General features: G+C 29.4%; 2 protein-coding genes across 3 annotated transcripts; both read right to left on the bottom strand.

Annotated features, from left to right (window-relative positions):
- Window positions 1-2,066: 2,066 nt before the first annotated feature.
- Window positions 2,067-4,734, bottom strand: LOC124831110 (immune-associated nucleotide-binding protein 9-like). Of its 2 annotated transcripts, XM_088109769.1 has the most exons (5): window positions 4,711-4,734; window positions 4,338-4,581; window positions 3,546-3,814; window positions 2,914-3,078; window positions 2,067-2,456 (listed from the first exon to the last, which is right to left on the bottom strand). In XM_088109769.1, exons 2-5 carry the CDS (start codon window positions 4,540-4,542, stop codon window positions 2,229-2,231), a joined length of 867 nt encoding a protein of 288 aa, XP_087965895.1. In that variant the 5' UTR covers window positions 4,543-4,581; window positions 4,711-4,734; the 3' UTR covers window positions 2,067-2,228. The 2 variants fall into 2 exon arrangements, with proteins under 2 accessions (XP_087965895.1, XP_087965896.1); XM_088109770.1 differs by lacking the exon at window positions 2,914-3,078.
- A 15,563-nt stretch (window positions 4,735-20,297) lies between these two features.
- On the bottom strand, window positions 20,298-22,767 carry LOC124826371 (immune-associated nucleotide-binding protein 9-like). Its single transcript, XM_047299227.2, has 4 exons — window positions 22,510-22,767; window positions 21,635-21,903; window positions 21,125-21,289; window positions 20,298-20,662 (listed from the first exon to the last, which is right to left on the bottom strand). The coding sequence occupies exons 1-4, from the start codon at window positions 22,712-22,714 to the stop codon at window positions 20,456-20,458; spliced, it is 846 nt and encodes a 281-aa protein (XP_047155183.2). The 5' UTR covers window positions 22,715-22,767; the 3' UTR covers window positions 20,298-20,455.
- Window positions 22,768-25,800: the final 3,033 nt, after the last annotated feature.

Genomic DNA, 25,800 nt, shown 5'->3' with positions numbered 1-25,800 from the left:
TTTAAGTCCTCTATAATATTCTCTGTTGATAAATAATTCTAACAATATGTTGTGATCATGTTTTTGTGGTTTATAGGAGCAAAAGGAGTTCCTTGAGCTGTTGGAGTCGTTCTAGGATCCTTAGAGATGTTTGATCCTAAATAGGTAAGGGAAGCTAAATACCATTGTTTAAAGTTTTGATGCTATAAGAATTGTGCGTGCATGTTTGGTTGTCTATGATTGATGGAATTGTTGCTTTAGTTGATCGAATTGTTGCTGAAACATGTTTGTGTAGTATGATTGTGTTCTGCTTGAATTAATGTTAAATTGAGGGATTGAGGATTTGGTCATTTTGGCAAATTGGAATTCACTATGACACTAGAACTTGTTTTTTATCCAAGCATTGAGTCAAGAATACCAATTTGGTAATCTGAATAGGTTCCTAGTTCCCTAAATCATAATTTTGAATGTGTAAGTTTCTGATAAGGCACTGAGCGGTGTTGGTGTGACGTTGAGCGCAAGTTGGCTATGCAAGTCTGCAAACAATTGTGTTCCAGACTATTGAGCGTCAGCTTTCACCGCTGAGCAACCAATTTTGTGAAGGGTCTGTAATTGAGTGGTGATAGGACACTGTTGAGTGTTAGCTTCCACTACAGGTCTAGAGCCAGTTTAATCTTTTTTTCCTGAGTGACAGGTTGGTCTTGTTGAGCGAGACAATTTGCGAGAGCTTTAACCTTAAGCACTCTTTTTTGCGAGAGCTTTTGTGTTGAGCGTAAGTCTGAGCGCCAGTGTGGTTTTTTGTGATTTTCTAATCCTTGCTTGTGTGAAGTGGTTTATTATGGATTCTATGTATGTTTATTATGGATTTGTGATGTCTCATTGATTATAACACGTCTGTGTGTACGGATAAAGTTTATTCTAAAAGGCATTTCAAGGAGAAGTTCCTTGTAATGGTTTCATGTAGTATATGTATTGATGTAACGATTCCGTATTGGAGATTTTCCTTACGCTCTAGTAACCATCCAATCTCAACTAGAAAAGGATGAGGTATGTGGTGAGAGAAGTAAGATGTCCTAGTTTGTAGGCTTTACCTTGGCCTAATATGTTAACAAAATAACCTTATGTTTGGTAGGGTGAAACCCATTGACAATGGCTCTGTAGAGCAGTAAAGGCCACCACAAGTGCATAACCCGCCAAAGTTTGACATCAATACATGTATCTGAATGATCAAGTATAGAATAAATGATAGTATGTCTTAGGAATGACTGAAATACCTTTGTTTAAGTGTTAACATCTATATTTCTATTGTATGAATGTTCTTTTGGTAAATTAGCTTACTCTTCTATTATTGTTTGTTCGTGTGTTTATCTTCTTATTTGCAATGATCACCTTAATGATATGGGTACATGAAAATGTCTCTATGTATCACGTGCATGATGGTGATGACTCAGAAGCATAGAGTAGGATGTTGATTTAGGTTTTTTTATATATATATATATATATATATATATATATATATATATATATATATATATATATATATATATATATATATATATATGGGGTTTGTTAATTTATGTAACTTCTACCAAATTTTAGTTTCACAAAAATACTTTCATATATTATAAATTCTAAATTTTAAGATTAAAGATATTTGAATAATTTCTGATTTTTTTAGTTTTTTATTTTAAATTAAAATTAAAAATTGTTAAAATACCCCTATGTTTAAAGTATGTCTTTTTTTTTTATAAATGAAGATTTTTTTGTCAACTAAAATTTAATACACTTTTAAGAAATTACATAAGTTAACAAACTCATATATATATATATATATATATATATATATATTTTAAATATAGTTTAATAACTTATTTGGTCTTAATATGATTTTCTTAATTTTTTTCTCATTAATTTTTTTTGAGCAATCTTAATTCATACTTTATGTTTTTAAAAATGACATATATGGTAACTTTTAGGTGATCATAAAATATTTTTTTCTCTTTCTCCAAAACTTGTCTTTAAGAATGATACATTCAATTCGACATGACCCTAAAATATTTAGAGATTGAAATTCCTTGAATCATAAATAATCATACAATTTAATTATTTATTTGAATATAGTACTTTGAATATTAAAATACAGAAGCTTATGGTAATTATTGCATCTCACACATCACATTGTATTCACATATAATGCAATTAAAATATACAGAACATTCCTTACAAATACTTGTGAACATAAAACAGTGCTAATATTTGAAAATTTTAGAAAAGAGAATTTTACGCATAGACCATAGTTGTTGAAGTATAGGTGGTCTTGGATTTAGTGACTCATGATTATGCTTCATATTTTTAGCTTCATCATTCGATGAAGCTGATGTTGACTTCGATTTTTTTTCAATCTTAAGTCTTTCAACTCTTTCTTCTTCCAACTTTTCTAAAAGGTTTGCAGTTTCTTCTTTCAATTTTGATCCTTCCTATATATCAAGTAACAAAAAAAAAACTAAGTAATATTCAATATTCATAATCATTTTCTCTATACATGCAAATACTTAGATATGAGTGTATATTATTAATGTTTTTATCATAGAAGTATATTCATTATTGAAGACATGATACCATCTGATATACTGTTAAAAAGATCAAAATTAAAAATAAAAAAAATCAATTCAGACAATTGAGTAGGTCCATTAATATGATAAACTAGACAAAATGAATTCAACTTAATTTCATTATTATTTTTTCCAAAAGTCCAAAAAGAGTCTATGCAAGTATTTAACATGAAAGGATAACATTTACCAAATATTGTTTTAGCATATGTACTTTTGTTCGTATTATCATTTTAATTTCTACTATTTTTTAAAAAAAAATATATCCTTTTGTGGTTTGTATTTATAAAAATTAGAAAATGTTTCACAATTTATAACTTCTTACCTGTGATTTTATAAATGTCTTATTTGTATATGGTTGTCCATTATTCTTAGATATAACCTTGTTAACAAGATTGATAAGTTCTTGAACTTGTTGAAGTTGCTTTGTTTCATCCTTAGTCTTATTATTAAAGAGTACTTTACGATTGTCACATTGGAGCAAAATATCCTACAACAACATTAAAACTTTATCAAAATCATTAAAATCATAATCATATATAACCTACACAATATCTTAAATTGATAATAATAAAAACTTTGTGATAGACACCACCACTTGTCACTTTTAATTATGTTTAATAATCTTTGATAATAGACTTTCATTTATCTTTCGGCAACAATATTTTTTAATTTATATATATATATATATATATATATATATATATTAAGAAATTTAAGTCTACTATATAAAGAGAGTGATAAGGGTAAGAACTCTAAAATTTTTATGGTGAGATGTTAGAATAAAATTTAAATATATAATACTACAAATAAAAGCTTCTTAATATAGACATTACCCTATGTGTTTTTTTTTTTTAATTTTGACTATTTAAGTATAATAACGAGAGTTATTACCTAAGAATATTATGAGAAAAAAAATCATATTACATTTATCTAAATGATAATATGATAAAATACCTTAAGAGGTTGTGGACATCCTTGACCTAAATAATCATCTAATGTTTCTTCATTATATTCAAGTTCGTCACCTCCCGTGAAGACTATAATCAGGTAATCAACAATTTTGTGTCCAAACAAAGTTTTCAAAACACGTAAAGTAGCTTGTTCCTCTTCAGAAAAGCGTGTTCTAACAGAGAACACCACAAGAATTGCATGAATTCCGTCTTTAGCTAGATCAATACTTTTGATTATTTCCTTTCCAACTGAATCACTTCCATCGAATAATCCTAAAAAAATGTTATGTTATATAAGATTAAATTATTTATGTTTATATATATAATATTTATGGTGGAAGAAGAAATCACTATAACTTCAATAATGTCTTAATTTGAAAGCAAAAACATCATAATTAATTTAAACAATCACCATATCTTACAAAGGACTAGTAATAACTTTCTTTTAAAATATAAAAAATTATGAGAATAAAATTAAGAAATTAAGTATAGAAACCTTTTACTTCTAGCATACAAAATGTATTTTTCCATTAAGATAAATTTATAAAAAAAGATGAAGAGATGGAAGAAAAATGTTATCAACAGTTTTTTTAATATATTTATTGTGATATTAGACATGTTTCATTTTCTAGTTGTTTTGATTAAAAAATGAGACATACTTTTGAGTAAGTTTTAGCTAATAAGAAAGAAACTATTGTTAGCATTATTCAATATTGAAATAAACAAGAAAATCACATTCTTTTTAACTTAAATCAAATACAAATTATAAAATGAATAACAACTAACTATATATTACCTGGAGTATTAATAATATTAATAGTTGTTCCATCTTTTCTGGTACTTTTTTGTAATTCACAAATACGTGACATACTAGAAGAACGTGTTCCAGATTTAAAGACATTTTTTCCCAGAATAGTATTTCCAGTAGCACTTTTACCATTTCCTGTTCTTCCAACTAAAACTAACGTCTTCTCTTCATTAAATAAGGAATTTTGTTCCATTATATCAAATTCAGATTGCACCTTTTGAGTAAAAATAGCCTAAATAAAAAAAAATAACATCACAATAAACAAATGTTTATAATAACAAATAACATGTTAAAAAGATAAAAAAAATCATATTATTGAAGCAAATATATATCTATATATATATATAATTATTATAATGACCTTTGAATAATTTCACCCAACTTGATTGTGCTTGAATTATCTATTTTTGAGAAGCCTTTTATAGTTGCTAAGTAAAAAATTAAACTTCCTCAAGAAAGAACAAATATATTAAAAAAATAAACTAAAGTGTGATTGAAAGTAACAAGATAATAATATACCTAATCTAACATTTGGAAAAGGAATTGATTAAATAGTGATAATTGTAAGTTAGAATCCAAAGAAACTTAAAATCTACCTCTCTAAAGACTTCAGCAAATAGAAAAGTATTTGGAAAAAGAATTAATAGTATATAAGTTAGAATCAAAAGAGACGTGAAATAAAAAAAAGAAGAAGCTAAAGTTTGTAAATTTTCAATTAGTTTTCACAAATGACTTTGCCTAAGCCGTCATAATAATTTCACATAAATATTCCATTTTCGCAAATACTTCTTTAACAATTAAATAAATAGCTTGGAAATTAGTGTTTGGAACCATTAACTAACTACTAGAAATTTATATTCCTGCGTTGCACAGATTTATTTATATTTCTAATTAATTTTTTAAGTTGGCATATAAATAAAAATAAGATTTTTAATGGGATTGATATTAAGATATTTTAATTGGACTAAATTATTTTCTTTTAAAATCTAAACCCTTTAATTGTTTATATACCATAAGTTGTTGAGCTAAGAATATATATATTTTAACTAAATAAATTTTGATGTGAGAAAAGTTTTTAGTTGTTTTCCTAATTTACAACTTTTCTTTTCTCTCTTCAACAAACTTTAGTGGAATAAATATGAAGTAAAACGTTCTTAAAACTTGCACATAAAATTTAATATAGTTAAAGTTAATATATATAAGTAGGTGATAAAAATTGAAATAGATAATTCTCAAATTCATTCTAAAAAATAGTTAATATGTAGTCATTTTTACTAATGAACATAAATTTTTTAATAAATACAAGACTTATAATAACTAACAAACGACATCAGTTATTTTCTCTTATACACAGCGGTTCTGAAACCAAGGCATATACAGACGAGACAAAAAGAGTAGGAATTTTGTCTCGGTTCTGAATCGAGGCAAAAATGTGTGTGTTTTGTCTCAGTTCAAATCCAACAGAGATAGTAGAGGGGATTTTCCTTTTCTTTTTGTATTTTTTCTTTGTTTTCACCATTCGTTAGGTTAATTCGTAGCCCCTAGCCGCAATCCATCAATGCTCACCGCTCCATCTCACACCACCCTCATCAAAGCTTCTCAATTGCGAAGAACAAAAAATCCCAGAAATCCAAATCAAATATTCCAATTTCAAGATCAAAATACAATAACAGTAAACCCTAAAAGAGAATTCCTAAATCATAACTAAACCACTCTTCACGGCTCATCCTGCAATCAATCAATCAAAAACCCAGAAAATCAACCCCCAAGACGAAATGGAAACTCCAAATCACTACAAGAACGAGGACGACGCATTCCCACCACCACCTGCAGAGAATCAATCAAACACCACCACCTCTGCAGAGAATAAATCAAATAGAAAACAACCCAATCGAAATCAGAAAAATGGGAGGGAAGGAAGCTTCCTCCTTCGTTGCGAATCAGAACGGAGAGAAGAAGAAGAATAAGAACCACCATCGCGCCCTTGCGCCCCCTACCGCGTCTGTGTCGCATCTCTGTCACGTCTGTGTCATGTCTCTGTCGCGTCTCTACCGCGCCTCTGTCGTGCCATGATAATCCCTCCAGGTTGGTTGTCTGAGCGAGACAAAGAACCTTAGGCTAGGTTGGATGCACGACTTGAAGAAAGACGAATCAGAACAAAGAAGAGGAAGGAAGCCTCCCTCTCAGCAACGCGAAAGAGAAAACCCTCTTCGGCTTGCACGAGACCCTCATTGCTGCCCCAAAGTTCGGTCTCTCCGTGAGAAAAGAATCAACACGAAGAAGTAGAAAAGAAATCTCGCCCCCTTGCGCAACGAGGATCTGAATAGGGAAGAACGGTTCTTGTGTCGAAGAGAGAAGAAGAAGAGTAATCACTGTTTTACGTTTTTAAATTTTAACTATCGAAGAAGCTATTACCTTAGTTAAGTAGAAAACCGAGACAATAAGACTCTATTGCGTCAGTTATAAAGATAACCAATGCGTAAACCTTTCCGAAAAAAATTAAAATAAAATTATAAATGGAAAAATTTATAGATATTTCTAACTATATGTAACATCCCTTAATCTCATACTTGATAATTCATAATTGATATATTGTAGCATTACATTTAAGGTAACATCCCTTAATCTCACACTTGATAATTCATAGGTGATATATATATGTTTTAAACTCAGATTTCAACTATAAACTCATAAATATAACTCGAATTCTTCTAATTTATTCTTCTATCTCTTTCTTCATTGGCACTGAATCAGACGACATTCCTCCATCTGCTCCCGTATAACGAATTATACGATCATCGCACATGTAAGACCCATACAAAAAAAATCTATATATATATATATATATTTATAGTAGTAAATTTTAGTATTTTATTAGTAATAATAATTTTAATGGATAGAAAAATGTAAATTTTGGATATAAAATTATAGTAATTTTAGAAGGAGAGGTTCAAATTTTTGGTAACTTATTTAGTAAATTTTTTTAAATTGAATAGTAAAAAGTAAATAGTAAATAGTAAAAAGTAAATAGTAAATAGTAAAAAGTGAATAGTAAAAATAAATTTTCAGCATTTGGATTTCTTAGCATGGAAGAAAGTAGTAGGTAGAAATTAGGATCAGATTTGGTGAGAAAATGATTGAAATATTATTTTTAAATAATATTAAAATAATAAATAATATTAAAATATTAATGAATAGTAAATTTTTTTTACTATAAATAACCATGGGAGGGAAGATTATTCTGCACCAAGAGAAGAGAAATCAAGTGAGAGAAAGTTAGAGAGAAATTTTTAGTTGCAAGAAGGGTAGAGGTTCTGAAAGGTTTCGGAGAAATAAATTCAGAGCAAGAGACGTCTGGAATAGAGGTAGGGGAGCTAACTTTTCTATGCTTTTATATTATGATTTAGTATTTCTATGCTTTTATATTATGACTTAGTATTGTTTTATTACTATTCATATCTTGAAATTATGTATGAATACTGTTAATGCTTACTGTATGTTTATCTATATTGAAATTCGGTGTTAATATTATATGCTGTTGTTTTGAATCTGTAAATAAGAAATTTGTTAAAAACTAGTTGAGGAACACTTTGGCTAAGGAAAGATTTGGTACTTAAGTTGTCCATTGTGACGCACCTCTCTTTCCTGGAAGTCTACTCGACAAGTTTTTAACTTAAATCTTATTGAACAGATTTTGTACTATTAAAATATTGTGCAATATATCTTGTTGGAATGGAAATGTCTGATGAATTCATTTTTGTGGTAGATATGGAATTATGAATTATAATTGTGATAATTGCATTTTATTATACTGCATTTGAATTTATGCATCTGAACATGTTATGGGTAGTATGGGGAGATTTTGTAAGGGTATAATGTGAGTTGAGGAATATTAGTATGGTATGAGTCTTGTGGAGAGATTAAATAAATGTTATGGTATTTGTGTATATGTTGATGTTGAGGGTCCCGTAGTTGGAGGTTATCCTGATACTCTAATAATCATCTAGTCTCAAGTAGAGAGGGATGAATTATGTGGTGAGAGGAGCAGGAGGTCCTGGTCTATGTGCCGGTTTTGGACATAGTGAGGGGATTAACCTTGTAAATGGTATGAAGTATTTTGAAAGTATATATATTAAAAAAAAGAAGTAGAAGTCATTACAAGTGCATAACTTCCCGTGACCGCTCATCAACGTATCATCCGGATGAGTGTCTATTGGGTATTGTGGTGTCTATTGGGTATTGTGAGACGAGTGTCTAATAGGAATTGTGGTATGAGAGTGTCGAACATAATTATTATATGATGTTTATATCAAGGTAATTATATATGTTTTATAAATGATTTGTTGCATGTTAGCTCACCCTACTTGTTTGTGTTTGGGTATGTGCGATGATCGTATAATTCGTTATACGGGAGCAGATGAAGGAATGTTGCCTCACTCAGTGCCAAGGAAGGGAGAAGTAGAAGAACTATAATTAGAACATTTTTACATGTATAGACTTATATCAACTAGGAAATTTTAAAGGGTGAGATTACGGGATGTTACCGTAAATGTAATGTTACAATATATAAATTATGAATTATCCAATGTGAGAATTTGGGATGTTACATTAATGGTATCAGAGCAGTTCGTCCTTAGGATGACCTCTGTGTTGTGGGTCTTCCGTGTCTTCTCTGTGAAGAATTGAGTCTAAATGGTATAATTTACCATTTCCTCTAAATCTAGATAGTAGAGTATTGTGTCTAACTACCATGACTTTTACCATAGATGATTTTCCTTTCTTATTTATGAGGGTTTGAGGAAATATATTAGAATTAGTTAAAGCCTTGATAGGGAGATATAATACTAGAGTTTAAGTTTCAAAGGATGAGTGAAGATGTTGGTGTTTAGAAGTAAATTTTTAGAAGTTTCTAGAACAAAATTAATAGATGAGATATCTTACGTTTCACAAAAAGGAGTTGAGTTCAAAGGCTAGATTAAGAGAAGCTTTGGATAAGCATGAATGTGGCAAGGTTTGAGAAATCAGTTTGGTTTAGTATATCAGCAACGTTAGAAGTCAGAAGAGAAGGAAGTATTGATGAGAAACAGAGTGGCATTGTGTGAGATTGGTAACATGGATTGATGTATCAGTGATGATTGGAATCTGAAGAAAGAAAATAGATGAAGATTTGAAGATAAAGCTTAAAATAAAAAGGGATAGGAATACTGAAGTAGATTAAGAATAAATCAAATATTAGACGAAGAAGAGTAAATAAGAAGTTGTATAAGGCATAAAGAGGATTGAGAGAAAGTTTAATAGGAGGAGAAATTTATAAGTTAAGAGAACACGAGGTCTTTAGAGAAGAATGAAGTATTGGAAGGATTCTAAGCTAAATGGATGATTAAAAGGAGATGGTTAGATTTTTTTTCAGTAAATACATTAGAGATAAGATTTGAGAATATGTGATTTTGGTATGAGGAGTAGTGGAGAAAATCCAGGTACGAAAATTTTGGCTTTCGGCTTATGCAAAATATTTGGTATTTTTATGATAGGATTAAAATGTCATGATTTATGGTTGTAAATTTTATTGATTTTGGAATGTTAAAGTTAGTAGAGGTAGTGTGGGTGGAATTGATATTATTATGAATATGGCAAGATAAGGAAGAAGAAGAGTTTGGAAATAGATAAAAAGGAGGGTTGCAACACTAATGTGATTAGGGAATTAGGAATAATTAAGAAGTTGTAGGTTGTAATTGGAGCAATTTCATCAGGCATAGTTATATGGTAGTATTCAAACCTCAATGGTGATGTCGCACCTTGATCTCTATCCAGTGATGTGTATGAGTGAACTTGTTGATAATTACTTTTAATTCGCATAAGATAAAAAAAAAAATTTTAGATTTAGTTAACACTAAATATCCTTGGGATATGGTTTTGATCTCGGGAAACACATTATAATTGAGGTAGGTTTAATGATGGTTGTGATAGGGCTAAAGTAAGAGTGTTTGGAAGGTTTATGATTTTAATTTTTGTGAGTACATTTCAATTTGAGATGCTAGAAATTTTATGCACAAAATAAGTAGAGAAATGATTCAGGTTATGAGTGTGAGACTTTTCTAGTTGAATGCGTTCAGATGAGTATTAAATTAAAAATTTTTATTTTTGAATTTTCGAGGACGAAAATTTTTGTTGTTGGGGAGAATGTAAGACCCATACAAAAAAAATCTATATATATATATATATATATATATATATATATATATATATATTTATAGTAGTAAATTTTAGTATTTTATTAGTAATAATAATTTTAATGGATAGAAAAATGTAAATTTTGGATATAAAATTATAGTAATTTTAGAAGGAGAGGTTCAAATTTTTGGTAACTTATTTAGTAAATTTTTTTAAATTGAATAGTAAAAAGTAAATAGTAAATAGTAAAAAGTAAATAGTAAATAGTAAAAAGTGAATAGTAAAAATAAATTTTCAGCATTTGGATTTCTTAGCATGGAAGAAAGTAGTAGGTAGAAATTAGGATCAGATTTGGTGAGAAAATGATTGAAATATTATTTTTAAATAATATTAAAATAATAAATAATATTAAAATATTAATGAATAGTAAATTTTTTTTACTATAAATAACCATGGGAGGGAAGATTATTCTGCACCAAGAGAAGAGAAATCAAGTGAGAGAAAGTTAGAGAGAAATTTTTAGTTGCAAGAAGGGTAGAGGTTCTGAAAGGTTTCGGAGAAATAAATTCAGAGCAAGAGACGTCTGGAATAGAGGTAGGGGAGCTAACTTTTCTATGCTTTTATATTATGATTTAGTATTTCTATGCTTTTATATTATGACTTAGTATTGTTTTATTACTATTCATATCTTGAAATTATGTATGAATACTGTTAATGCTTACTGTATGTTTATCTATATTGAAATTCGGTGTTAATATTATATGCTGTTGTTTTGAATCTGTAAATAAGAAATTTGTTAAAAACTAGTTGAGGAACACTTTGGCTAAGGAAAGATTTGGTACTTAAGTTGTCCATTGTGACGCACCTCTCTTTCCTGGAAGTCTACTCGACAAGTTTTTAACTTAAATCTTATTGAACAGATTTTGTACTATTAAAATATTGTGCAATATATCTTGTTGGAATGGAAATGTCTGATGAATTCATTTTTGTGGTAGATATGGAATTATGAATTATAATTGTGATAATTGCATTTTATTATACTGCATTTGAATTTATGCATCTGAACATGTTATGGGTAGTATGGGGAGATTTTGTAAGGGTATAATGTGAGTTGAGGAATATTAGTATGGTATGAGTCTTGTGGAGAGATTAAATAAATGTTATGGTATTTGTGTATATGTTGATGTTGAGGGTCCCGTAGTTGGAGGTTATCCTGATACTCTAATAATCATCTAGTCTCAAGTAGAGAGGGATGAATTATGTGGTGAGAGGAGCAGGAGGTCCTGGTCTATGTGCCGGTTTTGGACATAGTGAGGGGATTAACCTTGTAAATGGTATGAAGTATTTTGAAAGTATATATATTAAAAAAAAGAAGTAGAAGTCATTACAAGTGCATAACTTCCCGTGACCGCTCATCAACGTATCATCCGGATGAGTGTCTATTGGGTATTGTGGTGTCTATTGGGTATTGTGAGACGAGTGTCTAATAGGAATTGTGGTATGAGAGTGTCGAACATAATTATTATATGATGTTTATATCAAGGTAATTATATATGTTTTATAAATGATTTGTTGCATGTTAGCTCACCCTACTTGTTTGTGTTTTCTTTTGTGTTTGGGTATGTGCGATGATCGTATAATTCGTTATACGGGAGCAGATGAAGGAATGTTGCCTCACTCAGTGCCAAGGAAGGGAGAAGTAGAAGAACTATAATTAGAACATTTTTACATGTATAGACTTATATCAACTAGGAAATTTTAAAGGGTGAGATTACGGGATGTTACCGTAAATGTAATGTTACAATATATAAATTATGAATTATCCAATGTGAGAATTTGGGATGTTACAGCACATACACAAACACAAACAAGTAGGGTGAGCTAATATGCAACCAATCATTTATAAAACATGCATAATTACTTTGATACACTCAACAAACCTCATATAATAATTATGTCAGACACCCTCATACCATCATACAACAATCGCATCATAGATACTCATCCATTACTTTGATACACTCAACAAATCTCATATAATAATTATGTCAGACACCCTTATACCGTCATACAACAATCGCATCATAGATACTCATACCATCATACGACAATCGCATCATAGATACTCATCCCACAATACCACAATTACTAATAGACACTCATCCCACAATACTTAATAGACACTCGTTCCACAATACTCAATAGACATTCATTCCACAATACCCAATAGACACTCATTCCACAATACCCAATAGACACTCATTCCGATGATATGTTGATGAGCGGTCACGGGAGGTTATGCACTTGTGATGACTTCTACTTCTTTTTACAAATACACTTCCAAAATACTCCATACCATCCACAAGGTTAGTCCTCAACACCATGTCCAAAATCGGCACATAGACTAGGACCTCCTGCCCCTCTCAACACATAATTCATCCTTCTTTACTTGAGACGGGATGATTATTAGAGTATCAGGATAACCTCCAACAACAGGACCCTCAACATCAACATATAAACAAATACCATATCATTACAGAATCTCTCCACGAGACTCATACCATGCTCATATTCCTCAACTCTATATCATTACAAAATCTCCCCATAATACTCATATCATGTTCAGATGCATAAATTCAAATCCAATATAATAAAATACAATCATCACAGAAATCATACAAAATGAATATATCACAAAATAAATTAACAATACTAAAATATCACCATAAATGGTCACCGGAGAAGAATCAAATGTTTGACGAATCAAACTCACCATAAACGACAGTACATATGACTAGTCACAACTTACTGGATTTGACCAGGGCTGCTCTATGATCAGGGATGTACCAACTCCGGTTTTTAACATTCGTCTATCCTACCATCACAATTATAATTCATAATTCCATATCTACCACAATAACATGAATTCATCAGAAATTTTCATTCCAACAATAATTTAACAGTACATAATTTGTTCAACAAGATTTAAGTTAAAAACTTGTCGAGTAGACTTCCAGGAAAGAGAGGTGCGTCACAATGGACAACTTAAGTACCAAGTCTTTCCTTAGCCAAAGTGTTCCTCAACTAGTTTTAGCAAATTTCTTATTTACAGATTCAAAACAACAACATATAATATTAACACAAAAATTCAATATAGATAGATATATAACAAGCACCTATGTTTTTCATTAACAATATTCACACAGAATTTCAAGACATGAATAGTAATAAAACAATACTAAATCATAATATAAAAGCTTAGAAAGGTTAGCTCCCCTACTTCTATTCCAGACTTAATCTCTTGCTCAGAATAACCTCCCCCTCATGGCTATTTATAGTCCAAAATTTTACTATTCATCAATTTTTTAATATTATTTATTATTTTAACATTATTTATTATATTAATATTTTAATCACCACTTGACATATTGGATCCCTCAATAATGCCTTAAAATCTAAGTGCTTTATCCACTATCAATATTTTTAATTCTTTTTTTTTAACAAAAAGGTAGAAGAGAGTTTGAACCCATGTTCTTGAAATCACCACAATTTTCTACCAATTAAGCTACCAAAATTTCTTATTTAGCTTTCCACATTTTATTTTTTTACATAAACTTATTATATTTTTCATTCACAAAGAAATTTATTACTACTAGTAATAAAATTGTTAGTATTAAGGTAAATATTTTTCATGGGTCTTACACTATAAGCATCGGTTCACAGTTAAATAGAGTCATAAAGGCCTTATGACATCAGTTCACATGGAAGGAAATATATGTTGACAAAATGGATTTAGAATGTTCAGATACAAAGGTTGTCAGCTTTTGGCAGGACATGCTACTTTGATTCTGCACAGAACCGAGGTAGTAGGTCTATTTTGAAAAAACTGTCAAGAAAAAGTCTAATTTGCAAGGAGAAACAATGTTTTTTGTCTCGGTTGGTCAGAGAACCGAGGCAGTATACCCCTTAAGCATAAATTTCAATTGAACTAAGACATAATTTCACAAAAATTACAAAATTGTCACTTTATTTTGATAAGTTTCGATTTTTTTGAAACATATGCGTATTTAAAATTCTAAAACAACGAATTGAATTTGAGACGTTGTTTCTCACAATCAGATTTTCAAATCAAAGACGTTATTTGGAAATTTAAAAAACAAAATTGCATTCCCAGTTTTTTTTGGATAAAATTGAAAAATCATTATTCTTTTCTTTTGATAGTTTAAAATCAATGATTTTTTTTATATTAAATATTTAAATTCGAATTTTTTTTAGATTATATAGAAAAAAATACAATAAACAAAATCTAAAACAAAAGAGGAGGAACAAAATGAAGAAAAAGAACGTATAGAAATAGCAGAATATATATATATATATATATATATATATATATATATATATATATATATATATATATATATATATATATATATATATATATATATATATATATATATATATATATATATATATATATATATATATATATATATATATGAAAAATTTTCTAGTATATTCAAATGTACAAAATAAATTTAAATATTTTTAAAAAATACAGAAAAAATATTATTGAATCGATCAGTTACTATTATATCAAAAGTTACAACTGATAATAGTGGTGTAACTTTTTCTTGTTGCGAACATTAATATACTACCAATTACTTATTAGCTCCTAATATTTCACTATGATAAAAAAGAGTAATGATTTTTTTAACTAATTAACTTTTTATTGACTTTCAGCTTATTACCAATTAACTTTCTTTTTGTGTGAATTCATGTTTTTTAATGAGCTATCATGGCAATGAATTTTTAGAAATAATAGTGATTTAAAAGTAGTAAAATTTGAATATTTTAATAATAAAAAGTTTTAATTTTGTATTGTATATGATAAGTATTTATGACTTTATTAATGTTGATATAGTTATAAGATAAGTTAATAAAGAATGCATTATGTGTGTCACTTATTGAGGGTTGGATGTTGAAGGTCAAGTACTACCTTTCAAAGGTTGTAGGTTGCTTATTGAGGGCTAGGTGCTACATATTAAAGACCCAATACTCCCTTCCGAAGGTTATATGTCACATACTAAGGGCTGTATGTTGTCTATCGAGAGTCAGTTACCGCTTATTAGAACCAAGTGTCATCTACTGAGAATTAGATGTCGCCTACTAAGTGTCGATTACCATGACACACCCTATGAGTTGCTTACCGAGGTTTATGCATCATCCAATTCTTTTTGAATTTGATGTAGAATAATGGCCATTTTGGTGATCACTTGAGAGAAATCACATCTCATCACTTGTTATATGAGCCATGAGATCGTGACTCAAGTTAAAACTTTGACATTTTCTTTTTTAACAATTTCATTTCCTATGAAATGATTTTATTTTGTGCCATAATAACATCCTGAGTTCCAAGCTCTAGAATTTCTCTTTTAGAAGGTTGGGTAATGATTCAGTGATCACAATGACTTCTTCAACATCTTTAAGCATCATGGTTCCTCTTGCAAATGCATCTAACAACATCCTAGTATGAGATCTAAGTGCACTGTTAAACATATCAAGCTTTGTTACATCATCAAATCCATGGTTAAGACATTTTCTGAGTAAGACCTTATCTTTCCTAAGCTTCACATAATGGTTCATCAATTCCTTGAGAGAAAGTTGCAATAGAATATTTTGCAGTAATAAACTTTGTTGGAGGGAAAAATCTTTCCAAAAAATTCTTCTCCACATCTTCCCAACTGGTTAGGCTTTGATTGAGATGTGATTGCAACCATGTCTTAACTTTACAAATGTGTGAAAAAGGAAATAATCTGAGATAAATGACATCGTCATTATTAGAATCAGTTCCAAGAGAGCTCCACACAGTTCATGGAATGTTGCAAGATGATTGAAAGGGTCCTCTTGGTCAAAACCAGCAAACTGGTTTGTTATAATATGTTGGAAGTCCCAAATCAATTAGAGATAAGGCTAATTTAGAGTATATAAGTGGATGCAAACCTCACTTTATAAATCGGTTATATAACATTGAGTTATAATTAAAGTTCATTTCTTAACATGGTATTAGAGCCATTGTTAGATGCTATCCTAGCGAGATTTGTTGATTGTTGGACATATTGTTCCACCCCCTATCGGGATGCCATCAGACCACTCATTAATGTCCAGTTCCACACATAAGATGTATATACCTCGGCGTGAGAGTGTGTGTTGGAAGTCCCACATCGACTAGAGATAAGGCCAATTTAGAGTATATAAGTGGGTGTAAACCTCATCTTACAAGCCGATTTTGTGGGTTGAATTTGACTTAAAGTCCACTTTTTAACATAATCAATGAGACTAGTGCAAGCTTCATTTCCACACTTTTGGCAGGCTTTACAATACTTGAAAAGAAAAATGTGATCCCTGTTGTTGTGTATAGTTAATTAGTAGCCTCCTTTGATAATTTTCTACAACCATTTGGTCTGGTGTGAGAGTCCAAATCAAAGCTTGAATTAACCATTTTCATTAAGAATAAGGTATGTGGTGAAAGAAGTAGGAGGTCCTAGTTTAGGGTCTTTACCTTGGTCAAAGATGTTAACGGACTAACCTTGTGTGTGGTAGAATTAATTCTTTACCTTAGAATTTAAGCCCACTTTCTAATAGTTAGTGTTTCTTACTTTGAGAACCTTCTATATTAACCATCTGACTTATGAGCTTATCAGGTAAATAACAAGTAGATCTACAACAAAATATAATGAAGAAAATGGCCGTATTCACGGCTTCAATATTCCATGTGACCCCATATTAATTCTTTTAAGATGACATATATCAATAGAAATTATTGTACTAATTATTATATAAAGTAACTTTCTTTGACAAACTATCCTAAGAGAACGTAGATGTTATGTGATTAAAGTAAATGTGGGTATTACTGAAAAACTAGTAATTAATATTCAATTTTCTGAAGTAACAAATGTTGTAAGACACTAAAAAAGACAAATATAAACTACTCAAAAAGTCTCCAAGTTTCATAATGAAAACAAGTCTTCAACCACTCTTGTTAATTTTCCTCCATTCTCCCCACTTCCTTTTTTATATTAATCTTTTTATATTAATTTTACAACATTACAGTATTACTTTATTTAAATAAACATGCTAGGATACATATCCTTGCTCTGATTCTCATTGGATAACTAATCCTTTGTGAAAACACATGTAAAGTATACATTATTTCACTTAATTATATAATGTTTTTGTTGTAGGAAATGGAAGCTTAGAGAGAAAGGGTAGTTGTTTTCTAGGAAACTTTTGTGGTCATCACACACGCATGTCTACTTTTCTTCTTCATTGTTCCTTTGAAGGTATCAAATTCCAGTAATCTTTTAATTCAATTTCAGTTGTTTCTTTACTCTAAAACTAATTCACACTTTGTACGCTACTTAAACACTCTTTGATTTTTGGGAATCGTAAATACATTATGCAGAGACATGCATTTTTTTCTACAATATTATAAGTTTGTATATTGACTTGTATATTATATAAATTAAAAGTAATATTATTAATGATTATTTATGAATGGTTTGTAATGTATAAATTGAACTACAACATAGGTGCATAAATTAAATCATAAGTATTTGCTTTCAATTTTGCTTTTTAAGTTGTGAGTATTTGATAGCATATAAATCATAAGTTCATGGTTTCAATTTTCTTTTTTTGTCAAAGAATGAGACATTTAAATGGCCAACCAATTTACAACATCTTGACTTGTGTTCAAATAGTTTGAGTAATATATTTCTTTTATCTCTGAGGGGCCTTCCACATCTCCAGTTTCTTGATACAATCAATCAATTACAAGGAGAGCTAGATATAAGCGGTCAGTATTGTTGTTATGGGTTACTTGGTTTTATCAAGAGTCTTAGGAATTGCAATTTGCAAGGATCAATAGCTGATTTGAGCATGATACCACGCCTGAGCATGATTTCTATCTCCTTCTTTTGGGGTGTTTGTAGTTTGGTGTAAATCTCTTATGGTTTATTTATCTATTAAAATTTTGTAAATGTTGATTGTAATATATGTAAGACTGAAAAAACAATGTCACTTTGTATAATGTAAATTCCAAAGGCTGTTTTACTTGCATAGTAAATGACTACTAATTAGACACATTTTTTCTTATTTGAGTAAATAATTTTGGCAGCATATTATGAGGAAGTTGTGGGTTTATTTAATAAGGATATGTTTTACATATATTTGACGACAAAACAAGATTTATTAGAAAGAAGAGATGGAAATCACATCTCCTTTGAAACAACCATTAGTAGATCTGAGTAATGTATAGAGGAGCACAATCCTAAATGAAGTTAAGCTGCAAAGTAGTGAAATACCACTAATGCAGTGTACATAAGTACATGAATGGGTTGCATAATCTGTACAGTTTGCAGAATTTTCTCTTGCTTTTAACCATTCTCATTTTGAACCTTTTGGTGCATTTGGAATAAGGTATTAAAAAATTTCTAAATACTTATCTAATTGTTCATTACAATGTTCTTTTAACTTTATTATTTTATTTGCAGATTTTTAATGATTCATCCGGAATGGAAGGTCCACACATGGAAGACATTAGAACCAAATGAGGTAGTTTATTTTATTTTAAGTGTTAGTAAATTGTAAAAATTTGACTATAATTTAGTAGTACATGTAGGATAATGTAATATTTGGATTAAATATATATAGTTTTATTTACAAATAATGTATTAAATATTATTACACAACTTAATGTCTGAAACGAATTTCATTTTGTTTGTTCAATTGAATATGTTCATTATAAGGGTATATTGATTATAAATTGATTAGATGAGATTATAATACAGAAAAAATGATTATAAATTGATTGAATGTTAAATGTAAATATATAATTTTATTTTTTCTTTAAAAAATGATTTTCCGACAGGTTTTGGAAAACCCTGGTAATTACCGACAGTTTTAGAAAACTCCTGGTAATTATAGGCGATTTTCCAGAAACCTCCTGGAAATAGAGGTGGTTTTGCAGAAAACCACCAATAATTTTGTAATGCTGGTTTTTCTAATGATTTTCAAAACTGTGAGAAACGTATTTTTCGGGGATTAAAATTTCTAGTAATGTAAAAATAACTCCTCCTAAAATTACATAAGTGTCTCCGGTCAAATTTCAAGCATATTTATAAAAGAGTGAATCTAGAATTTTCTGAGCAGTCGTTGCTATTTTTCAGGTTATTTTTCTTATTGAAACCTATTTTTAATTATTTTGAAGGCTTTCTATTAAAAGTATAAAAAGTAAAAAAGAAATTCAATTAAGTTTTTTATAATTATATGACTATTTGGTATTAAATTTATCATTTTTTAAGGAAAGAAATATTAAAATAAAAACGGAAGAATATTGCTAGTTTGAGAAAAAAAAATCATATTCATTTCCTAATAAAGTATTTTAATTCTTTATTCTTATCCGAAATCATATTCCAAAGTACAAAATATCTAATTTAAAACTTTTTCTTTTTCAAAATGACATCTTAGTTATATATTAATATTTTAAATTCGATTAATTATTTTCCATAAAAACAATTTTTCTTTTCAATATTGACATATTTCATTAAAACCTTTGCATGTCCAACTTTTTCCAAAAACTAACATATTGGTTACACAATAGCAAAAGTTTGAATGTGAAAATTCTAACAAATAAACTTCGAATTTGTGGAGTCCTGGGAAAAACTAATTCTCCCTTCTGACCCTAAAATATTTAAAATAAGAGATTGAAATTTTTTCTCGATTCATAACATACATTTTATTTATTTGAATACAATACTTTAAACGGCAAAATATATAAGTCTATGCCAATACATCACACACATCATACATTATATACACACATAATACAATATATATATATATATATATATATATATATAATTAAAATAATTCTAAAATTAGAGAATGCCACACATTGATATAAGTTGTCGAAGTATATGTGGTCTTGTATTTGCTAACTCATGATTATATCTGAGTTTTTGAATTTCTTCATTGAATAAAGTTTGTGCTGACTTCAATTTTTCTTCAATCTTAAGTCTTTCAACTCTTTCTTCTTCCAACTTTTCTAAAAGATTTGCAGTTTCTTGTTTCAAATTTGATCCTACCTATATTTCAAGATAAAATTATATCTTAAAAAAACAATAATTAAGAAATATTCAATATTTATACTCATATTCTCTACACATGCAAATACTAAAATATGTATATTAATTTTTTTTTTGTCGTAGAAGTACATTCATTTATGAAGTTATGACACCATATGATATAATATTAAAAAGATACCCAAACTTAAGAATGACAAAATCAATTCACACAATTGAGTTGGTCCATTTAACATGATAAACTAGATAAAATGACTTAATTTTTTTTTTCAAAAGTACAATGAAGTCTAACAAAGTATTTAACATATAAAGATAACATTTTCCATATTAATCTTGTTTTAGCTCATCATATACTTTCATTCCCATCTACATTTTATAGTTTCTACTTTTAAGAAAAATCATTCTTTTATGGATTCAATTTTTGTAAAATTTAAGAAATATTTGTAAAATTCATAAATATTTTACCTGTGATCTCACAAATGTCTTGTTTGTATATGGTTGTCCATTATTCTTTGATATGACCATGTTCACAAGATTAAGAAGTTGCTGAACTTGTTGTAATTGCTTATTTTCATCTTTAGTCTTATTATCAAAAAGCACTTTGCGATTGTCACATTGGAGTAAAATATCCTACAAAAATATTAAAACTCTATCAAAATCATCAAATTTCTAAAGTCCTATATAGTCTAAGAAATTAACACAATAATATTAATTGAAAAAGTAATAATTAAACACATAACTGAACAATATGTCTATAATAAAATAATTCTTAAATTTATTTAAATATAATATGTTTACACCAAATATAAGTCAAAGAATATTTTTTTTAATTTGCATTTATTTTTATCATATATAAGTCAAAGAGTTTCTTAATTAGTGTCCACATAATAACATGTATTTATTTTTTTAATTTTGATTTAAGAATTATAAGAGCAATACATATATATTAATTTAAAAGATAATATGATACAATACCTTAAGAGGTTGAGGACATTCTTGACCTAAATAATCATCTAGTGTCTCTTCATTATATTCAAGTTCATCTCCTCCAGTGAAAACTAGAATCATATAGTCAATAATTTTATGTCCAAACAAAGTTTGCACAATACGTAAAGTAGCTTCTTCTTCTTCAGAAAAACGAGTTCTAACAGAAAACACCACAAGAATTGCATGAATTCCATTTTTGGCAACGTCAATACATTCAATTATTTCCTTTTCAACATAATCTCTTCCATCAAAAAGTCCTACAAAACATAATTTTTGGATTTTAAAATGATTTTCTTATATTTATGCACATAGTACTTATGATTCTCATGTAAGAAGAAAACACTATAATTTTTAATGACACAAAGACTTCAACTAAAAGAAAAACCAACATAATTAAAAAAAAAATCATCATACTTTTGAAAGACATCAAAATAAAAATTAATATACATGCGTGTGGACATGAATCGCATTATTATTTATAACAAGTTCAAAACAAAAATCAATATAAGAGATATTTTATTTTTCAAAAGATAAAAAAGTTTATGAAAAGAAAATTAAGGAGTTAATAACATCAACCGTTTATTTTTGGCATCCCAAATTAATTTAAGCCTTAAAACAAATTTGTATGTAGATTGAAGAAAAATTATAGTAGCAGTCTTTCGAGTATGTTTACTGTGATATTGGGTAAGTTTCATTTTTAAGTTGTTTTACATGGAAGTGAGACTTATCAAAATATGTAATTTTTAACAAAATTTAGCTAATAATAAGAAAGAGAACGGTGTTATTCTTTAATCTTCAAATAATCAAGGTAACTAAATTTATTTTAATTTAAATGAAATAGAATTGAAGTTAGCACATATTACCTGGAGTATTGATAACATTAATAACTGAACCATCTTTTGTAACACTTTTCTGTAATTCACAACTACGTGATTCATTAGAAGAACACATTCTTAGTTTGAAGGCATTTCTTCCAAGAATGCTATTTCCAGTTGCACTTTTACCATTTCCAGTTCGTCCAACTAAAACTAATGTCTTCTCTTTATTAAATAAGGTAATTTGTTCCATCGTATCAAATTCAGGTTACAACTGCAAGTTAAAAAATAAATTAAGTAAAATAATAACACAACGAACATACATTTATGATGATTAAAAGTGTGTTAAAAACAATTGAGAAAAATGTTTTGAAGCATAAAATGTTGCGTGTATGAGTGTTTCTGACCTAATAATTTGAGAAAACCTGGTTTGAATTATCAAGATTTCATAATCATTTTATAGGTGTTCAAGTAAGAAACTAAAGCATATTGAAAGATATAACTAAAGTGTGGTTGAAAGTAACAAGATAATAATATACCTGTTTAAAAGTAACAAGATAATAATATACCTGTTTAAAAGTAACAAGATAATAATATACCTGTTTAAAAGTAACAAGATAATAATATATCTATTATGAAATGTAGGAAAGGAAATCAATAGTGTAGTGATCATTGTGAATTTCAATAAAAAGAGAGACATCAGAAAATATAAAAATATATGAAAGAAAGAAAGTCTAAGCTTGAAAAGTTTCCAAGTTAGATTCACAAAATAATTTCCATAAACGATCTTAATAATTTCAAATAAATATTCCATTTCCAAAAATACTTCTTTAGCAATTGAATAGCTTCCATATTTTAGGTTTTGGAACCACTGATTTACCCGATTTATATTCCTGCGTTGCAATGATTTAATTATGTTTGTAACTAATTTTTATTTTTAATTGAGCATATAAATAAAATTAAGATATTATATATATATATATATATATATATATATATAGAATATAATAGATTCCTATTTATTTAATTTTAATATAATTATATTCACTTAAATTTGTATGAAAGCATATATAATTGTTCTTATAAAGCATATTATTATTTCATTTGTGTTCATTAGAAAATGTTATATTTTTAGTGAAAATTACACTATATTTATAGAGGTAAAGGTGCATACACTAGTACAGATAAAAGAAATGGCACCGGTTATTTTCACTGATAGGCACCGGTTCATGAACCGAGGCATATTCAGGCGAGGTAAAAAGTGATAAACTTTATGCCTCGGTTTTAAAACGAGACAAAAAATAGTCCGATTCGACCTCGGTTAACAGAACCGAGATTGTTCTTCTCCCTCTACTGCCTCGGTTGGAGGCTGAACCGAGGCAGTAGGGTCTTTTTTTTTTCGTTATAATTTTCCTAGACTGTCATAGAGTATTCTGGCAGTGGCAACTATGAGCGTTATTATGCTCAAACGTAATTTCAAAGACTGAAAACATGCACACAAATAATCTACCTTAGTTAATTTTCATTAACAAATTACACACTAACTTGCCCAGAGAATTTACAGTTGCAAATTACACAAATAAGAAACTTTGATCAAGGAGACAAATAAGAAACTTTGAGAGAACTGGATTAAGCAAAACCATGGAGTTCTTCATTTTTCTCCACAACCCTCACCCCTTTTGTAGATCTGAGCACATTAGCCTGCTTAGAAAATGATGGCAAATTAACACAGGAATTTAATTTTGGTACCTCGGGCAAATTAACACAAGCAAATTAACACATTTACCTTTTGCAGATTCACAAAACCCTAATCTGACCCCAATCTGACCTTAATCTCAGATTCGCACCACCACCACCACCACTATCACCGCCGCCACCATTGACGCACCACCATCGCATGCTCTTCCCTCCAGAGGCGACGCACTTGCAGGAGAGAGCGAGACCGAGAGAGCGACGGAGCGAGACCGAGAGAGCGACGGAGCGAGACCGAGAGAGCGACGAAGCGAGAGCGAGGGGATGCGACAGCAAGGGGAGGCGAGAGCGAGGGGAGGGAGGCGAGACCGAGACCGAGGGAGGCGAGACCGAGGGGAGGGAGGCGAGATCGAGGGGAGGCGAGACCGAGGGAGGCGAGACTGAGGGGAGGGAGGCGAGAGAGGCGAGCGCGAGGGGTCGAGGGGGCTAGGTCTTCGTGTTTGGGGAAAAAGTCTGGGAAAATAAGAGGCTTATATGCCTCGGTCCTTCTTGGGCCTGAGGTAGTAGAGGCTTATACGCCTCGGTCCTTCTTACCAACCGGTGCAGTATACCCCTTTCACCTCGGGTTTCTCTTAACCGTGTCAGAAATTGTGTCAGAAACCACTAATTAGGCACCGGTTGTTTTCACAACCGAAGTGGTATCCCTCTTTGGCACCGGTTTAGTCTGAACCGAGGCCTATAAGGTCTCGTTAATTACAAAACTGCCACCGTGTCTGAATAGACAACGGTTTGGTATAAACCGAGGTTTATTGTGCGAGTTTAAAAGCACATTTTGTACTAGTGATACTCGATTCTAAGTTATCTAATCCATCAGTTTCTTGGAATACTAATATATAAAACTTAAACTATTTCGTTTAAGTCTTATATATGAGTGAAAATAAAGCATATATAATTTAAAAATGAAAAATAAAATTATTCTGTCATTATAAAAATGTTATTTAGTGAAGGTTTTCTTCTTGTGTTTATTTTTAAATTATTATCTTTTAAAATATAATTTTTTAATTTTATATTTTAAATTCTTTGAAAGAAATATAACTTAACTAAATAAATTTTTATTGGAGATAAGTTAATACTGTTTTTAATTTAAAAGCTTTCTTTTCTCTCTTCAACCAGATTCTTTTAGAAAAAATATGCGGCAAACGTTTCTAAATTTTGTAAATGAAAGTTGAACTTTTGTAGATACTTTCATTTGGATGTAACATTCGACATCTTAAACTAAATGACATCCAACCATAAAAAAACTTTCAAGTTAAACTTTGACCTGAGCAAACATATAACGTCCACTTTGAATATACTAAATAAATGAGTATACTAAATGGTCATTTGCTTCCCCATAATTTCACTTTGAATAGAGTTTTGGATCCTTTGAAAACCCAACACCTTCATGCACCAAACTTTTGCTTCCCTACAGAGCTTTCTTAATCAAATTTATTTTGATAACTTTCTGTCTTTGGGTGTCTATCAACTCCTTCAAGTTCACAAAAAAAAGGAATTTAGCTCTTTGATTCAGCGTTATTATGAAATGTTTTTGTGAAGCTTGAAGGTATTATAGAAACCCAAAGCAAAAAGTTAACAGATATGGATTTC

The sequence above is a fragment of the Vigna umbellata genome, chromosome 3 (assembly GCF_029865625.1).
Source record: "Vigna umbellata cultivar VRB3 chromosome 3, Vumbellata_1.0, whole genome shotgun sequence".
Lineage (NCBI taxonomy): Eukaryota > Viridiplantae > Streptophyta > Magnoliopsida > Fabales > Fabaceae > Vigna > Vigna umbellata.
The sequence above is the reverse complement of the archived record's forward strand: the minus strand, read 5'-3'. Positions and strand labels throughout refer to the sequence as shown.